The following is a 19,957-nucleotide window of genomic DNA, read 5'->3' as shown; positions in this document are numbered from 1 at the left end:
ATAAGAAACCTAAGAACATCAAACTGGACAAAGACACATAAGCAGAGGTAGAGAAGAAAAACAGAAAAAGTTTGACATAGCTATCTACTGAAAAAGCTAAATTGGTATGAAGTTAGAGGAACTATTCTTAGATGGGTTTCTGTATTTCTGTTGGGAGGAAGCAAATTAATGGAACCTTTTCATTTTATAGAAAAGTTCCCCAGAGAAGAATTCTTGGACCAGTGATTTTTGTTATCTACATTAATAACTTGCCTGAGTGTGTGCAATCAGATATATACTTATTTGCTCATGACACAAAGTTGACCAGGAAATAACCAAATAAGACAGAGCAGTAAACCCCTCATGTTCACCCTATCCACCTCTGCCTTCTACACCCCTTTTACTAATTTTTCTTCATTCTTTCCATGTCCAAACCATCCTAAAATGCTTTCATCAACCCTATCTTCCAACTCCTTTTCCACCCTTACTCTGCTCCTCACCTCATTTGTCACCCTATCTTGCCTAGTAACCCCCACTATACTTCTCAGACATTTAATCTCAAACACATTTAAACTCTTCCTCTCTTATGTTCCATGTTTCTGCCCCATACAGTGCTGTCAGCATAGTCACCTCTTCATACAATCTCCTCTTAGCATCCATTCCCAAATGTCTATTTCTCATTACACACTTCTCTCAATCTACATTCTACCTCCACCTCCACTCCTCCCTTTCCTGCCACATGCTCCACCCCAAGTATCTAAAGGCATCCACTTCCTCCAGCCTCTCTCCCTTAACACTCACTTCAAATTTGCTGCAATCCTTTCCCCTTGTACACATCACCTTACTTTTACCTATATTTATCTTCAACTTCCTCCTTTTGCATACCTTCCCAAACTCTGTCTCTATATTCCTTAATCCCTCCTTTGATCCTGCTACAAGCAGTCATCAACGAACAACAACTGGCTTATCACCCATTTTCTTTCATCATCTCCGATCCCCTGCCCATTATCCTTGCATTTACTTACTGCACCACCCCATCCATGTAGACACTGAATAGCCATGGCAACATGAAATATCCCTCACAAAGTCCCACCTTTATCTCAAACCACTTGCTCTCTCCATTTCTAATTCTAACACAGGCTATACTACTCTCCAGGTTTCTATATAGATGTATAAACTCTTGCAATATCTTAAGCCGCGTCCACACTTGTTGCATTTCCACGTATCATATCATTGTTGCATACTGTAGGATAGTATATTTCCATTACTGTAAGAAATGTGCGCGCAGTGTTCCCGCTTGCATTACTCCATGGCAAGTCTGTTCTGCTCTGCACCTGCGCGTGCTTCAGTGGGCACACGTCCGTGGTAGAGGGAGGTCCCTGTTCTCTACACGCCCCATCATTTAGTTTATATCAATAAACCAAGGAATCACTGCATACAGACTCTCCTTAACCAAGTGGACATCCCACACATACCACCTAGTGATATGATACGGTGCAACAGGATATTGTACCAACTTGTTGCGTATCTGCCTGCTGTATAATCGTTTCGTGGTGCAATAGTATGATCTAGTTTCTTCCTGACCACTTACCATGAGTGCTAATGTGCAGTTGGCTGCGGCCACATACATTTTTATTCATGAATATCTTGTCAGTAAAAGGAAAAGAAAGTCACGGCGTTGGTGGATTTCTAAACTCTATGAAAGAAGGGAGATGTGCAATGGAACAACTATGTTGGCTGACTTAAAATTCCAACATGTGAGTGGACTCTATAAAAACTTTACAAGGATGCACCCCACTGATTTTGAGTTTCTGTTGGCTGCAGTTGGCTTGAAAATTGCAAAAAAAGACACAACATTTTGGAAAGCAATCCATTCAGGAAAGGCTAGCAGTAACATTACGCTTTCTGGCCACCGGCGACTCATACACCAGCCTGCAGTATCTCTTCAAAATCTCCAAGCAGGCAATTAGCAAGATCATTCCCGAAGTGTGTGATGCCATTGTGGAAACACTGTATGACTACATTAAGGTAAGTCATCTATAAAATGTCATATGAACAACTGATGTATGATAACCATTGACGTGAATGTGCCACTCATACTAGAATCGATGTATGTTTCTCTCATACACATACAAACTTGTATTAGTACAGGAAAAGATGTGCTGAACAGATCACAATTATGTACACTATTTCTTCAACAAGTCTGTCATGTTTGTATACTTACCAAAAACAGATCACAATAGTGGGTAAATGGGAATTACTGATTTTATAAATCATATAATTAATCATAAGATATATTCTGTGTTTGGTCTGTGAAGGAATAAATGAAAGAAACAGGAATGTTTTACTATATATTTTATTTAACAGTACCTCTCTCAAGAAGGAACTTGATACATCAATGTCATGTATTTTGAAGATGGGGCACAATGAAGTAAAAACAAATTAAAGTTGTTATTCAATAACAGAAGATATCTATATCCTCATTCAAAGTGTAAGGGCCACATGTGAAAAAATAAATTATATTAGTTCCTCTATGTTAAAATCATCTGCTACCGAACAAGTACTGGGGGAAGGTGATGGTTGCAATGCAGGTGGAGTAGATGTTCTAGAATCATGACTCTGAGACGAGACTGAATAAGTGTGATACTGGCTGAAGTTGGACGGGAAGCCTACTGGATGGGTTGTATGTGGACCTCCAACTACGTTGCCAGGGAAAGCATGGTCATTGTTGTAACAGCCTCTGTCAGCTCTAACAAATATGTTCAGAATGTCATTTTGAATCAAACTGCATACCCTCTCATCATACCTACGCAATTTAGAAGCAACTAAGTTACCAAAATGATGGTTTTCATCATTAACTTGGTTGGCTGTGGCCATGAGTAACTCAAAAGCCTTATCGAGACGTTGGTCATCTGATGTCTTTGGCTTCTTACTTTTGGGTGTGGGTGACTTGTGGTGGCTTGTTTCAGGGTTTCTTTCCTGTGATGACACCAAACCTGTGTTCCGTTCCTCACCTTCTACCGGCACTTGTGTTGGTTCCTCTTCTGCTTCACTTGTTGCGGTCTGGATCTGAGAGAGAGAGAATAAACTAATAAATAAATATATACCTAGGCATATAATTATATATATATATATATATATATATATATATATATATATATATATATATATATATATATATATATATACATACATAAAATGTAAAACTGTACTATCTGTTTCCTTTTCCAGATCCCTAAAACACAAGCAGAGTGGTAGGAAGTGGCTAAAGACTTTGAAAATATATGGAACTTTCCACAGTGTGTTGTTGTTGTTGTTGTTGTCGTTCCCTAGACTGTCTGTCCGAGCAGTCCCGTCTCCCCAAGGAATGCCATAGCCGAAACTGGGTTTTCCCACAAATCCTTTATAGAGCGTATGTTGTGTTGTTTGCGTGCATGATTGTGTATAATGCAGTCTTCCATTATGTGTTGTATGGTATGGGGTGAAGTGTTACATCCTGGGCAGCTGTTCACAACGCGGTCATCCAGCCTCTTCTGGTAGCTTAGAAGTGCTGGGTGGTGACCGCACCGCAGTCTGGCCAAGTGGACTCTGTCCTTTCGTGGGAGAGAGGATTCAGAAGGGTGGATATCAGGGGGTCTGGCATGCAGCAGTGTGTTGTCTTTCAGTGTGTTAATGGAGCGGTGAGTGATATGATTATGAATATGTTTCCGGAGGCTGGTATTTGGTGGTTGTGGAGGAAGAGAAGAGAGTATCTGTGCGTGATAAAGGTCTTTGGGTGTTGTTTTAATGTTTCTTGGTGTGTGTGGGTGTTCTGCTATGTAGTGTAGCAGGTGTGATGTGTTTGTGGTGGCTGCGGCAAGTGTGCCTCTCATGTCGAGGTGGTCCTTGACTTTGAGGACTTTTGTTTCATGGTGTAAATGGTCTGTAGGTGTTGTATTTGTGCAGCCTGTAATTGTTTTTAGGGCTTTGTTTTGTATGATTTGAAGGGTGTTGTGGTGTGTCTCACTGAGATTAGGAGCCCATGCAGGACTCACATAATTCAACACTGAGCGTATGCATTGTTTGTATATTGTTATATTAGTTTCTTTGTTTTGTCCAAATGTTGTTCCAGTGATTGACTTAAGTGCGTTAAGTCTGGGTGTGCATTTGTTTTTTATGTTTGTGATGTGTTGTTTGAAAGACATGGATGTATCGTATGTTACACCAAGAATTTTCGGTGTGTTTGTGTGTGGTATTAGAGTGTTGTTGATGTAGAGATGAGGTATGTATTTGTGTTCTTTTGTCCAGTTGGTGAGATTTGGTTGGAGCTATTTTGAGTCTGTTTGTGATGAACCATGTGTTGAGTGTGTCAAGGCATGGCTGGATTATTTCTGGAGCTTTGTCTGTGTTACGATGTGTGCATGTGATTGTTATGTCGTCTGCGTAGGAAGAGATTTGTATTTCTGAGGTGTCTGGCGTGGGTAAGTCATGCATGTATAGATTAAATAGTGTGGGGGATAGAACTGAGCCCTGTGGTACTCCGTTCTTAATGTTTCTGATGTGCGATGATTGGCCATTATATGACACATAAGCATTCCTACCTGCCAGATAATTGGCCAGCCATCTTTTGGTGTTATTGTGCATTATTGTGTTATACTGTATATTTTATTTGTTAGGTTGTGGCGGGGGATAGCATCAAAAGCTTTACTAATGTCTAATGTTATAAGAAGTGTTCTTTGGTGGGGCCTATCTGAATTGATGCCATCTAAAATTCTTTGTGTGAGGTTTGTCAGAAGAGTGTTTGTGGAGTGTAGTGGCCTAAAACCGTGTTGTGAGTCAGCAAGGGGAATATGTGGTGTGACAAGTTTAAGTATTAGGCGTTCAATGACTTTAGAGGGGGTGCAGAGAAGTGTGATTGGGCGGTGCGATGTTGGGATTGTTGGGTCTTTGTTCGGTTTTGGAATGGTGATTATTTTACCATGCTTCCAGATGTCGGGTATAGTGTTGTGTGAATAGCTGTAGTTTGCAATGTTTGTGAGTGCGTGTATACCTTGTGGTCCAATGTGTTTTAGGTGGATGTTGCTTATGTTATCAGGGCCACAGGCAGATGAGTGCTTGAGACTATGTATTATGAGTTTTGTCTGACTGTCTATGAAGGGTGTATAGTCTGAGTCTGTGGGAAAGTCTTTCTTACGTCAAATGGTGCATCGGTCGTCAGGGTGAGAAGTGAGATGGCTTGTCTGTGCAAAATGACGTATGAGTGCGTTTGCTTGTTGTCTGTTTGAGGGTAGATTATCTGTTGTTGTGATTATTGCTGCGTGAGAGCGTGTAGTGTTACTGTTGGATAGTGTAATGCTGTTGAGTGTTTTGTACAATTTGCTGGTGTTTGTTTTGTGATCAAGTGTATTGATAAAGTTTTGCCAATTTTGTGTTTTTTGTTCATGTATTTTATTGGCAATCACAGTGTTTAGTGTTTGTATTTGGTCTGCTATGTTTTGATTTTCTGTTGCCTCTAGGGATGTATCTCTTGTCTGTATTTTGTATGATTGTATTAAAAGTGTGCACAGCATTGTTTATGTTTGTGATTGGTGTACTGTTAAGTGTTTCAAAATGTTGTTCTGTCTCTTCAGTAAAAGCTTCCCAGTTAGCTCTCTTGTAATTGGTGTAAGTGTGTCTGTGGCCAACTGGGGTGCATCTTGTTTTGGTGGTGATGATGATTGGAAGGTGGTCAGAGCCAAGGGTTCCGACCACTCTCCATGATGTTGTTGGGGTTAGGCAGGGGGAGCAAAAGGTGATATCAGGAGAGGAGGGAGTGTAGAGGGCTTGGTGTGGGATATGTGTATGATTATGTGTGTTGTTCATGATAGTCAATGAGTCAAACTGAGTCTGTATATCAAGCCCTCTGTCTGTGTCAGGGTTGTCGACATACCAGGCAGACGACTTGGCGTTGAAGTCTCCACCCATGATCAGGTTGGGGATTGAGGCTAGTTGGCTAAAATGAGGCCTGAAGGTGTCTGGAACTGTGGGGGATGATTGGGGGGGAATGTACCAGGTGTGATCAGAAAGTAATGACAGTCGGACTCGTAGCTGAGAGACTATAAGTGTTGGGGGGGCGGGGAGCAAGGGGCAGCAAGTGTTGCCTGTTGTTACATGTTTGAGCTTGTCGCTGTTTGTCTAGCTTACATTTTATCGTGGCGCTGCACAGTGGTAGGATACACAAATTCAGTGAGCAAAAGTCTATGGTTGTTACACTTACACTTTCAACAAATAAGAGTTCCCTCATAGCCGAAAATAGAAATGAAATAAATCATACAAGCTAACCCACAAGGGTATATAGCAGTGCTCAGGTTACAGGCGAACGCATCATCTCCCCACCAAAGGGTGACTGGCGGGTCTCGCTCATAGCCGAGAAGATTTGTTTGTCTATATTTTGCAATCCTAATTGAATTAACCTCTTAAAAGCATAAGTATACGTTCCGCTATAGGAGAACTGCAGAGAAAACCAGTAAGTAAAAAGGTTGAATAAAACTAGATAAGAAAAAAGATACCTATTGTTTTAACAGTACTTATTGCAAGGGAAATTTACTTAAGTTTACACAGACAAACACACATGGTGCACATTAGGTGACCTCTTTCATTAACTTTAAATAATAAGAAAATAATTATCTGTTTACATAATTTTATATAATTCTTATGTAATATAATATTGACAAAACTAACACTCTCTCTCTCTCTCTCTCACACACACACACACACTCTCTCTCTCTCTCTCTCTCTCTCTCTCTCTCTCTCTCTCTCTCTCACACACACACACACACACACTTCAACGAATGGACGGCTTAGAAGACGTTCTGAAGAAAAGTGAAGTCTGTGGATCCCAACGCAAAGAGAAGTGCCTAGTGTTTTTGCAGGGTGGGGGGGAAATTGCTCGTGGAGTAGTGGGAACGTAGGGAAAGAGGAAAAGGGGAGGGATTACTGAGGGAAATGGAAGGAAATGAGGAGGGAGTAGACTTTGACCAGCCAGACAAGCGGAAGGTAAACAAAAGACTTAGCGAGGATCAAATGTCTAATAAAAATGTAAAGATTAGAAGTATAGAGAGGAGCAATACAGAAGAAAGTGACGAGAATATGTTCCAGGGATTTAAAGAGGGTGGGGGGGACACAACCCCCCCCCCCCCCCCGACTGATAAGACTAGAGGAGAGAGTTGATAAGGTGATCGAGGACTTGGAGCGTAAGTTAGGTAACGTAGACTCCATTTTTCAAAGAATTGAAAGGTTGGAACAACTAGAGAAGGCTAACAGAAACTTAACTGAAGAAATAGAGGACCTAAAAAGACAGTTAGGAAATGTAAAGGAGGAGAATGAGAAATTGAAGAAGAATAGTAATGAAAACAGAGAGAAACTAGCTACAGAAGCTAAAAATTGGAGAATAACTCAAGAAGGGAATAAGGTTTCATTCACTGACATAGTCAAACAGCAATTGAAAGAACATAATGAAGACTCAGTTATTAAAGTGATGAGACAGAAGGAGAATATAGTAAGAGAATTAGCTGACAAAAAGAAATGTATAATTATATTAGGAATGGAAGAGAAACATAACCCAGATAGAACTGCAAGAATCAAGGAGGAAAATGAAAGAGTAAGCAGTTTATTAAAATTAGTCCAGGAAGATGAACCAGAAATTATAAAGGAAATTGAGGAAAAATTCAGACTCGGAAAATATAGTACAGATAAGACCAGACCAATTAAGATTAAATTCAGGTCACAAACAACAGCAGAGAAAATTCTATCCAAGACAGGGAAACTAGCAACAAATGATCAATATAAAAAGGTATGGATAAAAAGAGAAATGAATAAGGAGGAAAGAGAGGCAGAAAAGCAGAAAAGAATTGAAGCTAAGGCAAAAAACGAGGAAAGAACGGAGTCAGAGAAAGAGAGATTCTATTGGAGAGTAGTGAACATGAAAATAAAGCAGTTCGACATACTAAAGAAAAACATAAGGGAAACAGAGAATACAATGGAAGTGGCAGAAAACTAAGAGTGTCTTACACAAATATAGATGGATTGATAACAGGATTGAATGAACTGAATGATTATTTGAAAGAAAAAGAACCGGACATAATGGGAATTGTAGAAACAAAATTAAAAGGCCCACTACCACCCAACAGTGTAGGACATGATACATACAATTATTGGATTAGAAACAGAGAGAAAAAACAAGGGGGTGGAGTTATGTTCCTGACTAAGAAGGATATAAACGTGAAAGGTGTCATATATGGAAAGAATACAGTAGAGATGATTATGATAGAAGTGGAAGACCGAGATAAGAAGAGCAGAAAATTTGTGATCAATTATGTGCCTCCAAAAACAGCCTCATGGGAGGAGAGTGAACATAAAAGTATGTTAGAGGACACAAAGATAGCATTAACTAAAATAATGGAAGACGGAGGAAGAATAGTTATGATGGGCGACTTTAATTGCAAAGAAATCTGCTGGGAAGAAATGACAGTAAAGAGTGGTGATGACTCATGGGGAAATGCTCTACTTGAGATGATTACTGACCATTCAATGACACAATGGATACAAGAGAACACTAGGTATAGAAATGAAGAAGAACCATCGAGGCTAGACTTAATAATTACATCTGAACCTAGAATAGTGGACAAGATTGAATATAAAACACCAATAGGTAAAAGTGACCACATATTGATTGAACTGGAACTTAATGAAGAAAAATATATGAAAAGAAATGAACAATATAGAAAAGGAAGAATGATGTATGAAAAAACAAACTTTGATAAAATAAGAGAATTCTTCCAACAAGAAAACTGGGAAGAAATATACAAAGAAGAAACAACAGTGGAAGAGAAATGGAATATTTTGACAAAAATTTACAAAAAAGGAGTGGAAAAGTATGTCCCAAGACAAAAACAAGAAAAAGAATATGTAAAATGCTGGTACAACAAAAGTTGTAGGGAGTTAAAGGACAAAAGAGACAAAGCCTGGAACAGATGGAAAAAAGACAGAAGACCTGAAAAATGGAAAATATATACTGGTTATAGAAATGAATATGTACAAAAGTGCAGAGAGAAAAAAAGAAAATATGAAAAAGATGTTATAGAAAAGTGTAAAGATCAACCAAAACTATTCTACAGATTTGTAAACAATAAACTGAAAAACAAACAAGACTTAGAGAAATTAAGACAAGGAGGAGTTGAATACACTGAGGAAATGGAAATGGCAGAAATTATGAACAAACATTTTAAATCAGTGTTTACAAGGGAAAATATACAACCTGAAGAGATTGAGTGGAAGGAAAAAGTCCCCCCTATGGAAGAAATAGAAGTAACAAAGAATGAAATATTGACACACTTGGGTAATTTTGATGTCAGAAAATCGCATGGGCCAGATGAAATAGCAAACTGGATTCTGAAAGAATGCAGGAATGAACTGGCAGACAAAATACATAGCATAATAAGCAGTTCCTTAAAAGAAGGAAAAGTTCCAGAAGATTGGAAAAAAGCAAATATAGTACCTATATATAAAGGAGGAAATAAAGAAGAACCTACCAACTATAGACCAGTCTCTCTAACAAGTACAATAGCAAAAATATGTGAAAGAATTATCAAAAGTAGATGGGTAAAATACTTGGAAAAAAACAACGTACTAAATCCAAGGCAATTTGGATTCAGACAAGGACGATCATGCGTCACCAATTTAATATGTTTCTATTCAAGGCTAATAGATATAATACAAGAAAGAGATGGATGGGCTGATTGTGCATTTCTAGACCTAAAAAAAGCTTTTGACAAAGTACCACATAAGAAGTTGCTTAAGAAATTAGAATATGAAGGAGGAATACAAGGTAAATTGCTAAATTGGATGGAAGACTTTTTGCAAGAAAGAAAAATGAGAGTAGTGATAAGAGATCAGCACTCAAAATGGAATGAAGTAATAAGCGGTGTCCCGCAGGGAACAGTTCTGGCCCCAATAATGTTTGCTATATATATTAATGATATGGATGAAGGAATTGAAAGCTATATGAGCTTCTTTGCAGATGATGCAAAATTACTGAAAAGAGTGAAAACTGAAGAAGATTGTGAATCACTACAGAGAGATCTAAATAAAGTACAAGAATGGAGTAGGAAGTGGGAGATGGAGTTCAATACAAAAAAGTGTAGTATAATGGAATTTGGAAAAAGCAAAAACAGAATAACAGGATCATATAATTTGGGAAAAGAAGGAATAAAAAAAGTAGAAAATGAGAAGGACCTGGGAGTCATTGTTATGAATAATATGTCACCTGAGAAACATATAAATAAGATTTTTGGAGAAACTTATAATTTAATAAGAACAATCAAAGTGGCATTTACATACCTGGATGAAGAAATGGTGAGGAAAATCCTAATCACCCTGATAAGACCAAGATTGGAATATGCAGCAACGATATGGTCACCAAGTACAAAAAAATGTATAAAAAAACTTGAAAGAATACAAAGAGCAATTACAAAACTGGCACCAACACTCTCAAAACTATCATATGAAGAGAGACTACAAAAACTTAAACTACAGACACTAGAGCAAAGAAGAGAGAGAGGAGATTTGATAGCTATTTACAGAATCATGAAAGGCATAGAAATTACTGATAGAGAGAATCTGATAAAATGGGATGACAGAAATACAAGAGGACACGGAAAGAAAATAAAAAAAGACAGCTATAGAAGAGATTTTAAAAAGAACAGCTTTCCTCACAGAGCAATAGACAGTTGGAACAAGTTAGATGAGAAAGTGGTGTGTGCAAAAACAATACATGAATTTAAAAATAGTTTAGATAAAATGAGATATGAAGACGGGACCCCACGAGCATAGCTCCCCTTCCCGTAAAATACAACTAGGTAAATACAACTAGGTAAATACACACACTCTCTCTCTCTCTCTCTATCTATCTATCTCTCTGACACACACACACAGACACACACGTACACGCTACACTTGAGGTGACATTAGTAGAGCTACAACTTCTGCAGATAGGCTTTCTTTTTTGTGTGTTGATTTTTTTCTGAGTCCTGCCAAAACTGGGTCAGATATTACAAACAACCAATGTATTAGGTCACTGTTACACCTGATTCTTGAGTGTTTGCATGTATGATGTTGTCTGGCATTCCTCAGTAACTTATGAGTGGCTTCAAGTCCTTCTTCGGAAGCATGGCCAACTGATATGCATAATGTGTCTATAATTTGTTTTCCATGCATTAACATTTTGTGTAAAGACACTGGCATGTAGTACCAATTATACAGCTGTGTGTACAGTTTTGCTGTCTCCTTAGCATACTCATCATATTTACAGCTGTCTATATCAAATCCTGAGTTAAGGGTACGAAGTAAAATGGATAAGCGATGTATAAGTTGCACATCAACTCCGGTTACCTTTGACACTGTTTCACTATTATCCAAAAATCTTCTTGCTGTGTTACCATTGTTTGTCGTCCCTGATCCTTGAGCTGGTCTGTCTACATTGAGCCCTAGATCTCTCTTCAGGTCTTTACAAACTCTTGTCTTTTCAGCGTTGAAGATTTGTTTATTTCCATTTCCTTTAACCATCCAAGTTTTCAGTTTCATTCTATACCCAATGTGAAGAATACATTCCATTGTGTTAATTAGGAGGTGTAAAGGAGACAGCCCATATGACAGTGCATTTTCATTTACATCCTTTTCCTCAATTTTCTTTAAGTTATTCATTCCAGATGGGTTTGTTCTAGGGATGCAGATGTAACAAGATGCTGCAGATGGAGTTTCGGTCAGAGCCTGGCAAACTTTTCCATCAACCATAGTTAGTAGTAACTTGTGATGTACTTCACACGTGTCAGATACTGTAGGCACAAGATTTTCTATGGCTTCTTTTAACTCTGACACATCCTGGCGAGTCTGATCTGCTGTCTCTTTCTTAAAACTTAACTTAACTGGTCGACAATAGTAAGGGGATGAAGGTGCTGGATTTTGCCATAAAACTTTGTTACTTCCTCTGACACATAGCCTTACAGGACAGATAAAGGAAGACACAATACTTGTTTCACAGGCATCACTGTGTTTTGTCTGGTCAAATTTCATGGAGAATAATGCCTGGTCCCCACTACCATCTATTCCATACTTTATTACAAAATCTAAATGGAGTTTCTCATTTGTTCCCAGCATGTTATCCTTTTCTAAATATATATTAATAGCCTTTCCTTGAACTTTCAAGAGACGCATCACTGTATGATCAACTACACTTTGTAGGGGAACTTTTGCTTCAAATTCAGTCACACTTATACTGTCCGGATAACATCTTTTCTTTTCACAAAGTACTTGTTCATATGGAGGGTACATAAAACATCCTTTATCTCTGTGTGCCTGTCTCAAAAACAAGTAATTGTCTTTACTCATATCCGTTCTCACGAGAACATTAAGAGCTTCAACTGGAGAAAACACTGATTCTTTTGTTTGATTAGATTTGTCTAATATGTCCACTGCCTTTTCAGGTGATGATGTTACCTGTGCGCATACGTTGGCTGCTGCACATTTTCCTTCTTTTCTTAATTTCATTTGTGAAGCATAGCACAATACTTCACTTGAATTATTGTCTCTAATATGTCTTGTTTTTCTCCGTTTCGTACTCTCACTGCTCTCGGAAAAAGGACTCACAGGCCTTCCTAAATTACCACTCGAAGAACCTACATCTCTCACATCATGAACAGCATCATCAACGGCCTCATTTTCATTGTTGGTTTCATCATCTAAGCTTACCAGAACAATTTCTGTTGCCAGCCACTTTTTATTGTTATTTAGAAATGTATGCCTTGTTCGATAGCTTTTCTTCCACCTTCTATTAAAGTCAGCGATTAACGATTTTTTCATGCTTTCTTTTATCACTTTATTGTGTCCGTGTGTCTGCTGGTGATTAACAACTATTTTGTTTATAGCACTTTCCAGAGTGGTGGTATCTATGTTGTTTAAGTACTCTAGTACTATGTCTTCTCTCTTGACTGAATGCATGATGCATGCTCATACCTGTAATCAGTAAAAAAGATACAAGTAGTTATTTAAAATTGAAATAAAAATGTACTCGTTAGCATATAGGATTTCTGTGACTATAAGCAGCATTTTCTCGTACATTTTAGGGGAAACAATTATAAAATATTATTCCATACAAGTCTGATTGACTTGCCTTTACATAAACTCAAAATACTTATCAATAACAATACATTCGTATAGCCTACAGATACAGCATATTATCATACATCATGTGAACCAAATTGAATCAACAATATCAAGTACAACACTTATATTTACCGAAAGAGTAAGCTCAATCACAGATGCTTATTTACACTTCAGTCAGCTGATGACACCCGCTAAAGAAAACGGAACACTGACAGCTGGGTCATGATGCGAGGGAAATTTAAACGCACTTAGAGCTTCGGAGCTGGCTTCACAGCCTTTTAAATGCAATTTTTAAGTCAAACTGCAGAAGACTGCAATTAATTTGAATTACATATGACAGGTAAATATACATAATTTCATATTTTTAAGTACATTAAATGTAGCGATGTGTACAAACATATTATTTCATGCATCTCATATAAAAATATACAATAAATACATACTTCTTCATATTTCAGCTACGGCTGTAAAAATGGTAAATTTGGGACCCAATGCAGCTATCACATTGTTTACAGCTTTCACCATTAACATGCTAAACACCTGTGGCTATTATAATTGTAACCTAATTATTTTGTTTATTTTCTCATTTGTTAATGACACATTTTATTCAAGTTTCACACACTTAGGTTACTATCCACAATGGCATAGATTAAAAAAAAATAATATCGGTGCAATACGTCACATTGACTTTTGCTCACGAAATGGAGATTTCCGACCACTGTGCGCTGTGCGATTGCGTCATTGTTGGTTTGCCTCTCTAACCGGAAACATGGATTTTTCGAAAGAAGGCTGCAGATTCTACACCTTCACAAGGTGGAAACTCGGGAAAAAAAGCAACGGAGATCAGAGAGGAATTGTTGCAAGTTTTTCCCGAGTCTACTCCATCACTGGAAACTGTTTCCCGCTGGATTCGAGCTTTCGCAGCTGGAAAATTGCAGCTAGAAGATGATCATCGTCCTGGCCGCCCTCGGACATCCGTGACCGAAGCAACGACGGTCCGTGCGCGGGCCATCATTGACGAAGATCCAACTGTTACTCTTCGATTCTTATCCTTGGAGCTCGGTGTCAGTTATGGGAGCGCACATGACATCGTGCATGAACACTTAGGGCTGAGGAAGAAGTGTGCTCGATGGATACCTCATTTGCTTACGGAAGAGCAGAAGAGCGAACAGGTGCGGATTTGTCGTCTATGGCTGGCTGAATTCGAGCCAAATGGTCCGAAACGGTTCTCAGATGTAGCTACCGGAGATGAGTGTTGGATTTCTTTCTTCACCACCAGAGACAAGCAGTCTAACATGGTGTGGTTGAGTGATGAAGAACCTTGACCTCAGATTCTGAAGGAAGGATTTCGCAGCAGGAAGCGCCTTTTCACCATCTTCTTCAATTCACAAGGACCAATGTGTGTGGATGTAATGCCTCAACAGTGTACTATCACAGCCCAGTACTACACTGATCACGTCCTTCCTCGAGTCCTGGAATATCAGGCCAAGACTGCACCAATCCGTCGCCGATCGCGCCTTTTGCTGCACCATGACAATGCTGCCCCCCACAAAGCTCGCCTCACTGTGCAGTTCCTGGACCAGCAGGGGATCACACTTCTCCCCACCCACCCTACTCGCCTGACCTTGCTCCCTGTGATTTTTGGTTGTTTCCAAAGATCAAGGGTGCGATCGCAGGGAAGCTGTTTCATCGCATCCAAGATCTGGCGCGAGCAGTCAATTCAGAGCTACGAGGTATATCGGCTTCTGAGTACCGTGAGTGCTTCATGAAGTGGCGAAAGAGGATGGAACGTTGCATAGAGGCAGGAGGGGAGTACTTTGAAGGAATGTAGGCCACTATTTGGATTTACCTCTGTACCGTGAAAATATATGGTATCACTGTCATTACTTTTTGATCACCCCTCGTACATGTTAACTATTGTCAGTGTTGATTTGTTGCCTGTGCGGATTCGAATGGATTGGATTTCTGTTGTGTTATCTGTGGTAGGGAGGAGAATTTTGGTTGTGGCACATGTGTACACAAAACAGATGGAGTGGTGTATCATGGTGATGAGTCCACCACCATCAGTCCGGTCTTGTCTGATGGTGGTGTAACTATGAAATGATGGTGTTTTGTGTGAGTGTCGTGGTTTTGTTTCTTGTATAAGCACTATATGTATGCTGTGTTGTTTAAGAAAGTGTTCAAGTTCATGTTTTTTCGTGTTAATACCGTCAATGTTGTGTTGTAATATGTTGATGTTGTGTGTTTTGTATGTGTTGTATGTTGCCGTTTGGGGTTGAGGTTGGGGTGGTAGTGGGGAAGGTGTAGGATCTGGGTCAGAGGGGGGGGGAAAGGAGAGATCGGGGACAAAGGAAGGGGAGTACTAATCGGGGGTAAGGGCAAAGGGAAATTGGGAGTGGGTAAGGGTGCTGGCTGTGGTTGGGGAGGTGGGAGTGGGGTTACTGGAGGGCAGGTAGAACATGTCCAAGTGTTTGTGTATTGGTTTGTGTCAGCAAGTGTTGTACAAGTGAGGTGGGCCCAGTTTTTGCACATATTGCACTGAACTGAGCCCTTTGTCTGTCTGCTCGAAGTAATGGGTTTAGAGCATGTTGGGCATGTGTATTTTGTGGTGGGCCCAGGATTGCTCTCTACATCTCCAGCTAAAAGTAGAAGAAGAGGGGTGATTGCCGGAAAATCAACCTTCGGTGCAGAAAAAACGTAATATTGCATGTTGGGAAAAAGGATTGTGGTACTCCCCAAGGTAGGCGTAGCTCCTCTTGGGGATCGGTGCCACCTGCGTAGAGCTGATGGCCAGGGGTGGTTGCTGCCGTTTGGCCCCCAACTCTTGGGGTTGGGGGGTGGTCCCACGACGTAGACGCTGCAGCTCCAGGACCTCCACAGTGTGTTGGGGCTATTGATGGTAAGCACGTCACTTTGCAGTGTCCCATTGCAAGTGGCAGTGAATACATCAACTACAAAGGTTTTTTCAGCATTGTTCTTCTTGCTTTAGTTGATGCTAACTACAACTTCATGTTTGTAGACGTGGGATGCCAAGGAAGAATATCAGATGGTGGTGTGATCGCAAACACACAGTTGTACAAACTAATGGAGGAAAAAGCTTTAAATCTACCTGAGCCTGCTCCTCTAAATGAGAGGGAGGAAGTTGTACCATTCTTCTTTGTGGGAGATGAAGCTTTTCCTACGAGTGAAAACTTGATGAAAGCATATCCAGGTTACCACGTCAAATGATCAAAGCAAAGAATCTTTAACTACAGGATTTGTAGAGCTCGCAGAGTAGTTGAAAATGTATTCGGCATAGCATCTTCAGTTTTCCGTGTGCTGAGGAAACCGTTGCTACTGGAACCAGAAAAGGCTTCATGTGTTGTGATGACAACTGCCATACTACACAACTTCTTGCGCCGAAGACCTGATTCGGCTTGACTCAACACTCCACCAGGAACATTTGATTCCGAAGAGGCAGGTGTTGTGAGAAATGGAAATTGGAGAGGAGCAACGCACGAGATGGGATCACTTCTTCCCCTGAGAGGGGTTGCATGCAAAACAAAGGCTACATTGCTAAATGTAAGGGAGGAGATAGCTGACTATTTCTTGAGTGAAGGAAAATTAGCGTGGCAAAATGAATACGCATAGAAAAGAAAAACTGCTGACAAAGTATCCAGCTTGCATCTTTTTGTTGTAGGTTACCTCCCCCAGGTTAAAGTACTAAAGTTTTTGTTTTCTTCTTAGTGTGGCGAGTCTGCATTCATCATGAATCAGTCGCTGATTAGCTGATCAGAATGTGTTTGAATATCATTCCGTTTTCGGCACATAAGCAATGATATTCAAACATTCTGATAAGGCAATCACCTGCAAGTTGATTGCTGTGACTGACTCATGTTAAGTGCAGACTTGACTCACTACAAGAAATATAATATAATAATAATAATGATAATATAATAATAATAATAATAACAATAATAATGATAATAATAATGATAGAATAAATAAATAAAAATTAAGTACAGCTTATTTTGTCAAAATGCCTTGTACAGTAGTGTAATTTTATGTAGTTTGGCACGAAGAAATATTAATATTTAATGGACTAAATACTGTCTACTTACTGTACTCAATGTTGGTTTGGGTTGGTTCCTGTCCCATAGGAATTTCATACTTTTGAAGGCAAACCATGAGCTAGTGTAAACCTCATCTGCTCCTGAAAAAAAAAGTTTTGTTGGAATGGAATGTTTTTCTTTAGTGTATAGGCGATATGCTTATATATATATGCATATACATATATATATATATATATATATATATATATATATATATATATTCATTTTTCTATTATTTAGAGGCATTGATTTAATTCAATTACTCATATAGGCATTTATTGTATGTCAATACTTCCCACTATATGTAGCCTAGTTACTCATATTTTTCACATTGTTAGCTATTGGTCTGAATACAGGCTATACGAGTACCATATATGGAGAGCTGTATACATCACTTTATATGCAGAAGAATATCTAGTATATATGTATGATGATTTCATATATTATGGTTGAATAAAGAATACAGTATTATTCATTTACCTTTTCCAGTACCAATGCTCTTCTTCATTTTCATTTTCTCCCTCCTCATGGCTGCCAAAAGATATTCCATCTTCTTCTTGCACACATCTGCCGTTAATCCCATTTCCTTGGCAATTTCTTCCCATGCATCTTCTTTATGGTGCTTATTGAAGTGATGAGCATGTTTTTGGTCCCAAATCACTTCCCTCTTCTGGTAAGATTCTATCAGACGTATGACATCCTCCTTACTCCAATCCATGTTTTTTAGTACCTAGATAGTTCTTCATACTAAAATTACATACATACATATATACATACATATATATATATATATATATATATATATATATATATATATAATATATACATGTATACATATATATATACATATATATATGTATATATATATACATATATATATACATATATATATATATATATATATATGTATATGTGTATATGTATATATATATTATATATATATATATATATGTATATTGACACAATCATGGGCAGTCACACACGATCAGCTACAACTATACTGCTCATGGTTGTCGCCACAACTAGACTGAACGTGAAAGGGAACAATGCCACGCTTCCTGTCCACATGAGGGTAGATGCACTGTGTATAATTCCTTTGATGTGATGGCAAAAGACTGACAGATAGTGGATCAAGCCTGTTGCGTATCTTTGTGTCATATTTTGATACACAATGGTGCACCGCTTTCCCGTCCACACTGCTATGCAATGATGATACGGGGAAATGCAACAAGTGTGGATGTGGCTTAAAGGAGGAGATAGCTGACTATTTCTTGAGTGAAGGAAAATTAGCATGGCAAAATAAGTACACATAGAAAAGAAAAACTGATGACAAAGTATGCTTGCGTCTTTTTGTCCTAGGTTACCTCCCCCAGGTTGAAATACTAAAGTTTTTGTTTTCTTCTTAGTGTGGTGAGTCTGCACTCACCACGAATCAGTCGCAGCAACAAACTTGCAGCTGATTAGCTGATCAGAATGTGTTTGAATATCATTATGTTTTCGGCACATAAGCAATGATATTCAAACATGCTCTGATCAGGCAATCACCTGCAAGTTGATTGCTGTGACTGACTCGTGTTAAGTGCAGACTCGACTCACTAAAAGAAATATAATAATGATAATATTGATAATGATAGAATGAATAAATAAAAATTAAGTACAGCTTATTTTGTCAAAATACCTTGTAATGTAATTTTATGTAGTTAAGCATAAAGAAATATTAATACTTAATGGACTAAATACTGTCTACTTACTGTACTCAATGTTGGTTTGGGATGGTTCTTGTCCCATAGGAATTTCATACTTTCGAAGGCAAACCATGAGCTAGTGTAAACCTCATGGGCTGGAAAAAAAAAAAGGAATGGAGTAGAATGTTTTTCTTTAGTATATAGATGATATGCTTATATATGTATGTATATATATATATATATATATATATATATATATATATATGTATGTATATATATATATATTGCAGAAAAAAACACTGGTAAATAAGAAACGCAGTCCAAACGTTTTCATCTATTTAAGACATCATCAAGAGAATACAGTAAAGGAGATACAGACAGTATATATACAGAAGTAAAAATATTTTAGGGACATTTGACCACTTCTCACACTGTGGTATGTTTGTTCATGTGAGGGACTAAGATCATGTAATTGACTGGAAAAATGCTATTAAAATAACCTCTTGTAATTCCTTTACTGAAAGGAATATAATTGAATCAAGCCACATAAAACAAACTTTTGATCAAAATATCAATCTAAGCCTAGGTATGTACAGGCTTGATAATTTTATTTCAAAGAAAATTGTTACATGTTTTCCTGCCCGGACATTTGGTCCATCTGTGACCTGAGGGTTGTTGGTAATTTTTCTCAGGCTTGTGTGACACATCTTTCTGTGTTCCCTAAAATATTTTTACTTCTGTATATATACTGTCTGTATCTCCTTTACTGTATTCCCTTGCTGATGTCTTAAATAGACGAAAACTTTCAGACTACGTTTCTTATTTACCAGTGGTTCTTTCTGCAAATTATATTCACGTGTCATTTGTGAAATACTGCAATATATATATATATAAATATATACACATATGTATATATATATACATACATATATATATACACATATATATATACGTATATATACATATGTATGTATATATGTTCCTTTTTCTATTATTTGGAGGCATTGATTTAATTCAATTACTCAC

The 19,957-nt window shown here is 38.3% G+C and overlaps 2 protein-coding genes across 3 annotated transcripts; both read right to left on the bottom strand.

Annotated features, from left to right (window-relative positions):
• Positions 1–2,326: 2,326 nt before the first annotated feature.
• Positions 2,327–17,343, bottom strand: LOC143037597 (uncharacterized). 2 transcript variants are annotated; one of them, XM_076206068.1, is made up of 3 exons: positions 17,256–17,343; positions 2,786–3,048; positions 2,327–2,678 (listed from the first exon to the last, which is right to left on the bottom strand). In XM_076206068.1, exons 1-3 carry the CDS (start codon positions 17,301–17,303, stop codon positions 2,591–2,593), a joined length of 399 nt encoding a protein of 132 aa, XP_076062183.1. In that variant the 5' UTR covers positions 17,304–17,343; the 3' UTR covers positions 2,327–2,590. The 2 variants fall into 2 exon arrangements, with proteins under 2 accessions (XP_076062183.1, XP_076062182.1); XM_076206067.1 differs by having other exon boundaries at positions 2,327–3,048.
• LOC143037595 (uncharacterized) lies at positions 10,304–13,874 on the bottom strand. Its single transcript, XM_076206062.1, has 2 exons — positions 13,288–13,874; positions 10,304–13,005 (listed from the first exon to the last, which is right to left on the bottom strand). The coding sequence occupies exon 2, from the start codon at positions 12,988–12,990 to the stop codon at positions 10,945–10,947; it is 2,046 nt and encodes a 681-aa protein (XP_076062177.1). The 5' UTR covers positions 12,991–13,005; positions 13,288–13,874; the 3' UTR covers positions 10,304–10,944.
• Positions 17,344–19,957: the final 2,614 nt, after the last annotated feature.

Source organism: Oratosquilla oratoria, chromosome 22, assembly GCF_046742065.1.
Source record: "Oratosquilla oratoria isolate Oo_2021 chromosome 22, ASM4674206v1, whole genome shotgun sequence".
Taxonomy (NCBI): Eukaryota; Metazoa; Arthropoda; class Malacostraca; order Stomatopoda; family Squillidae; genus Oratosquilla; species Oratosquilla oratoria.
Note: the sequence above shows the minus strand (reverse complement) of the source record. Positions and strands in the feature narration are given on the sequence as shown.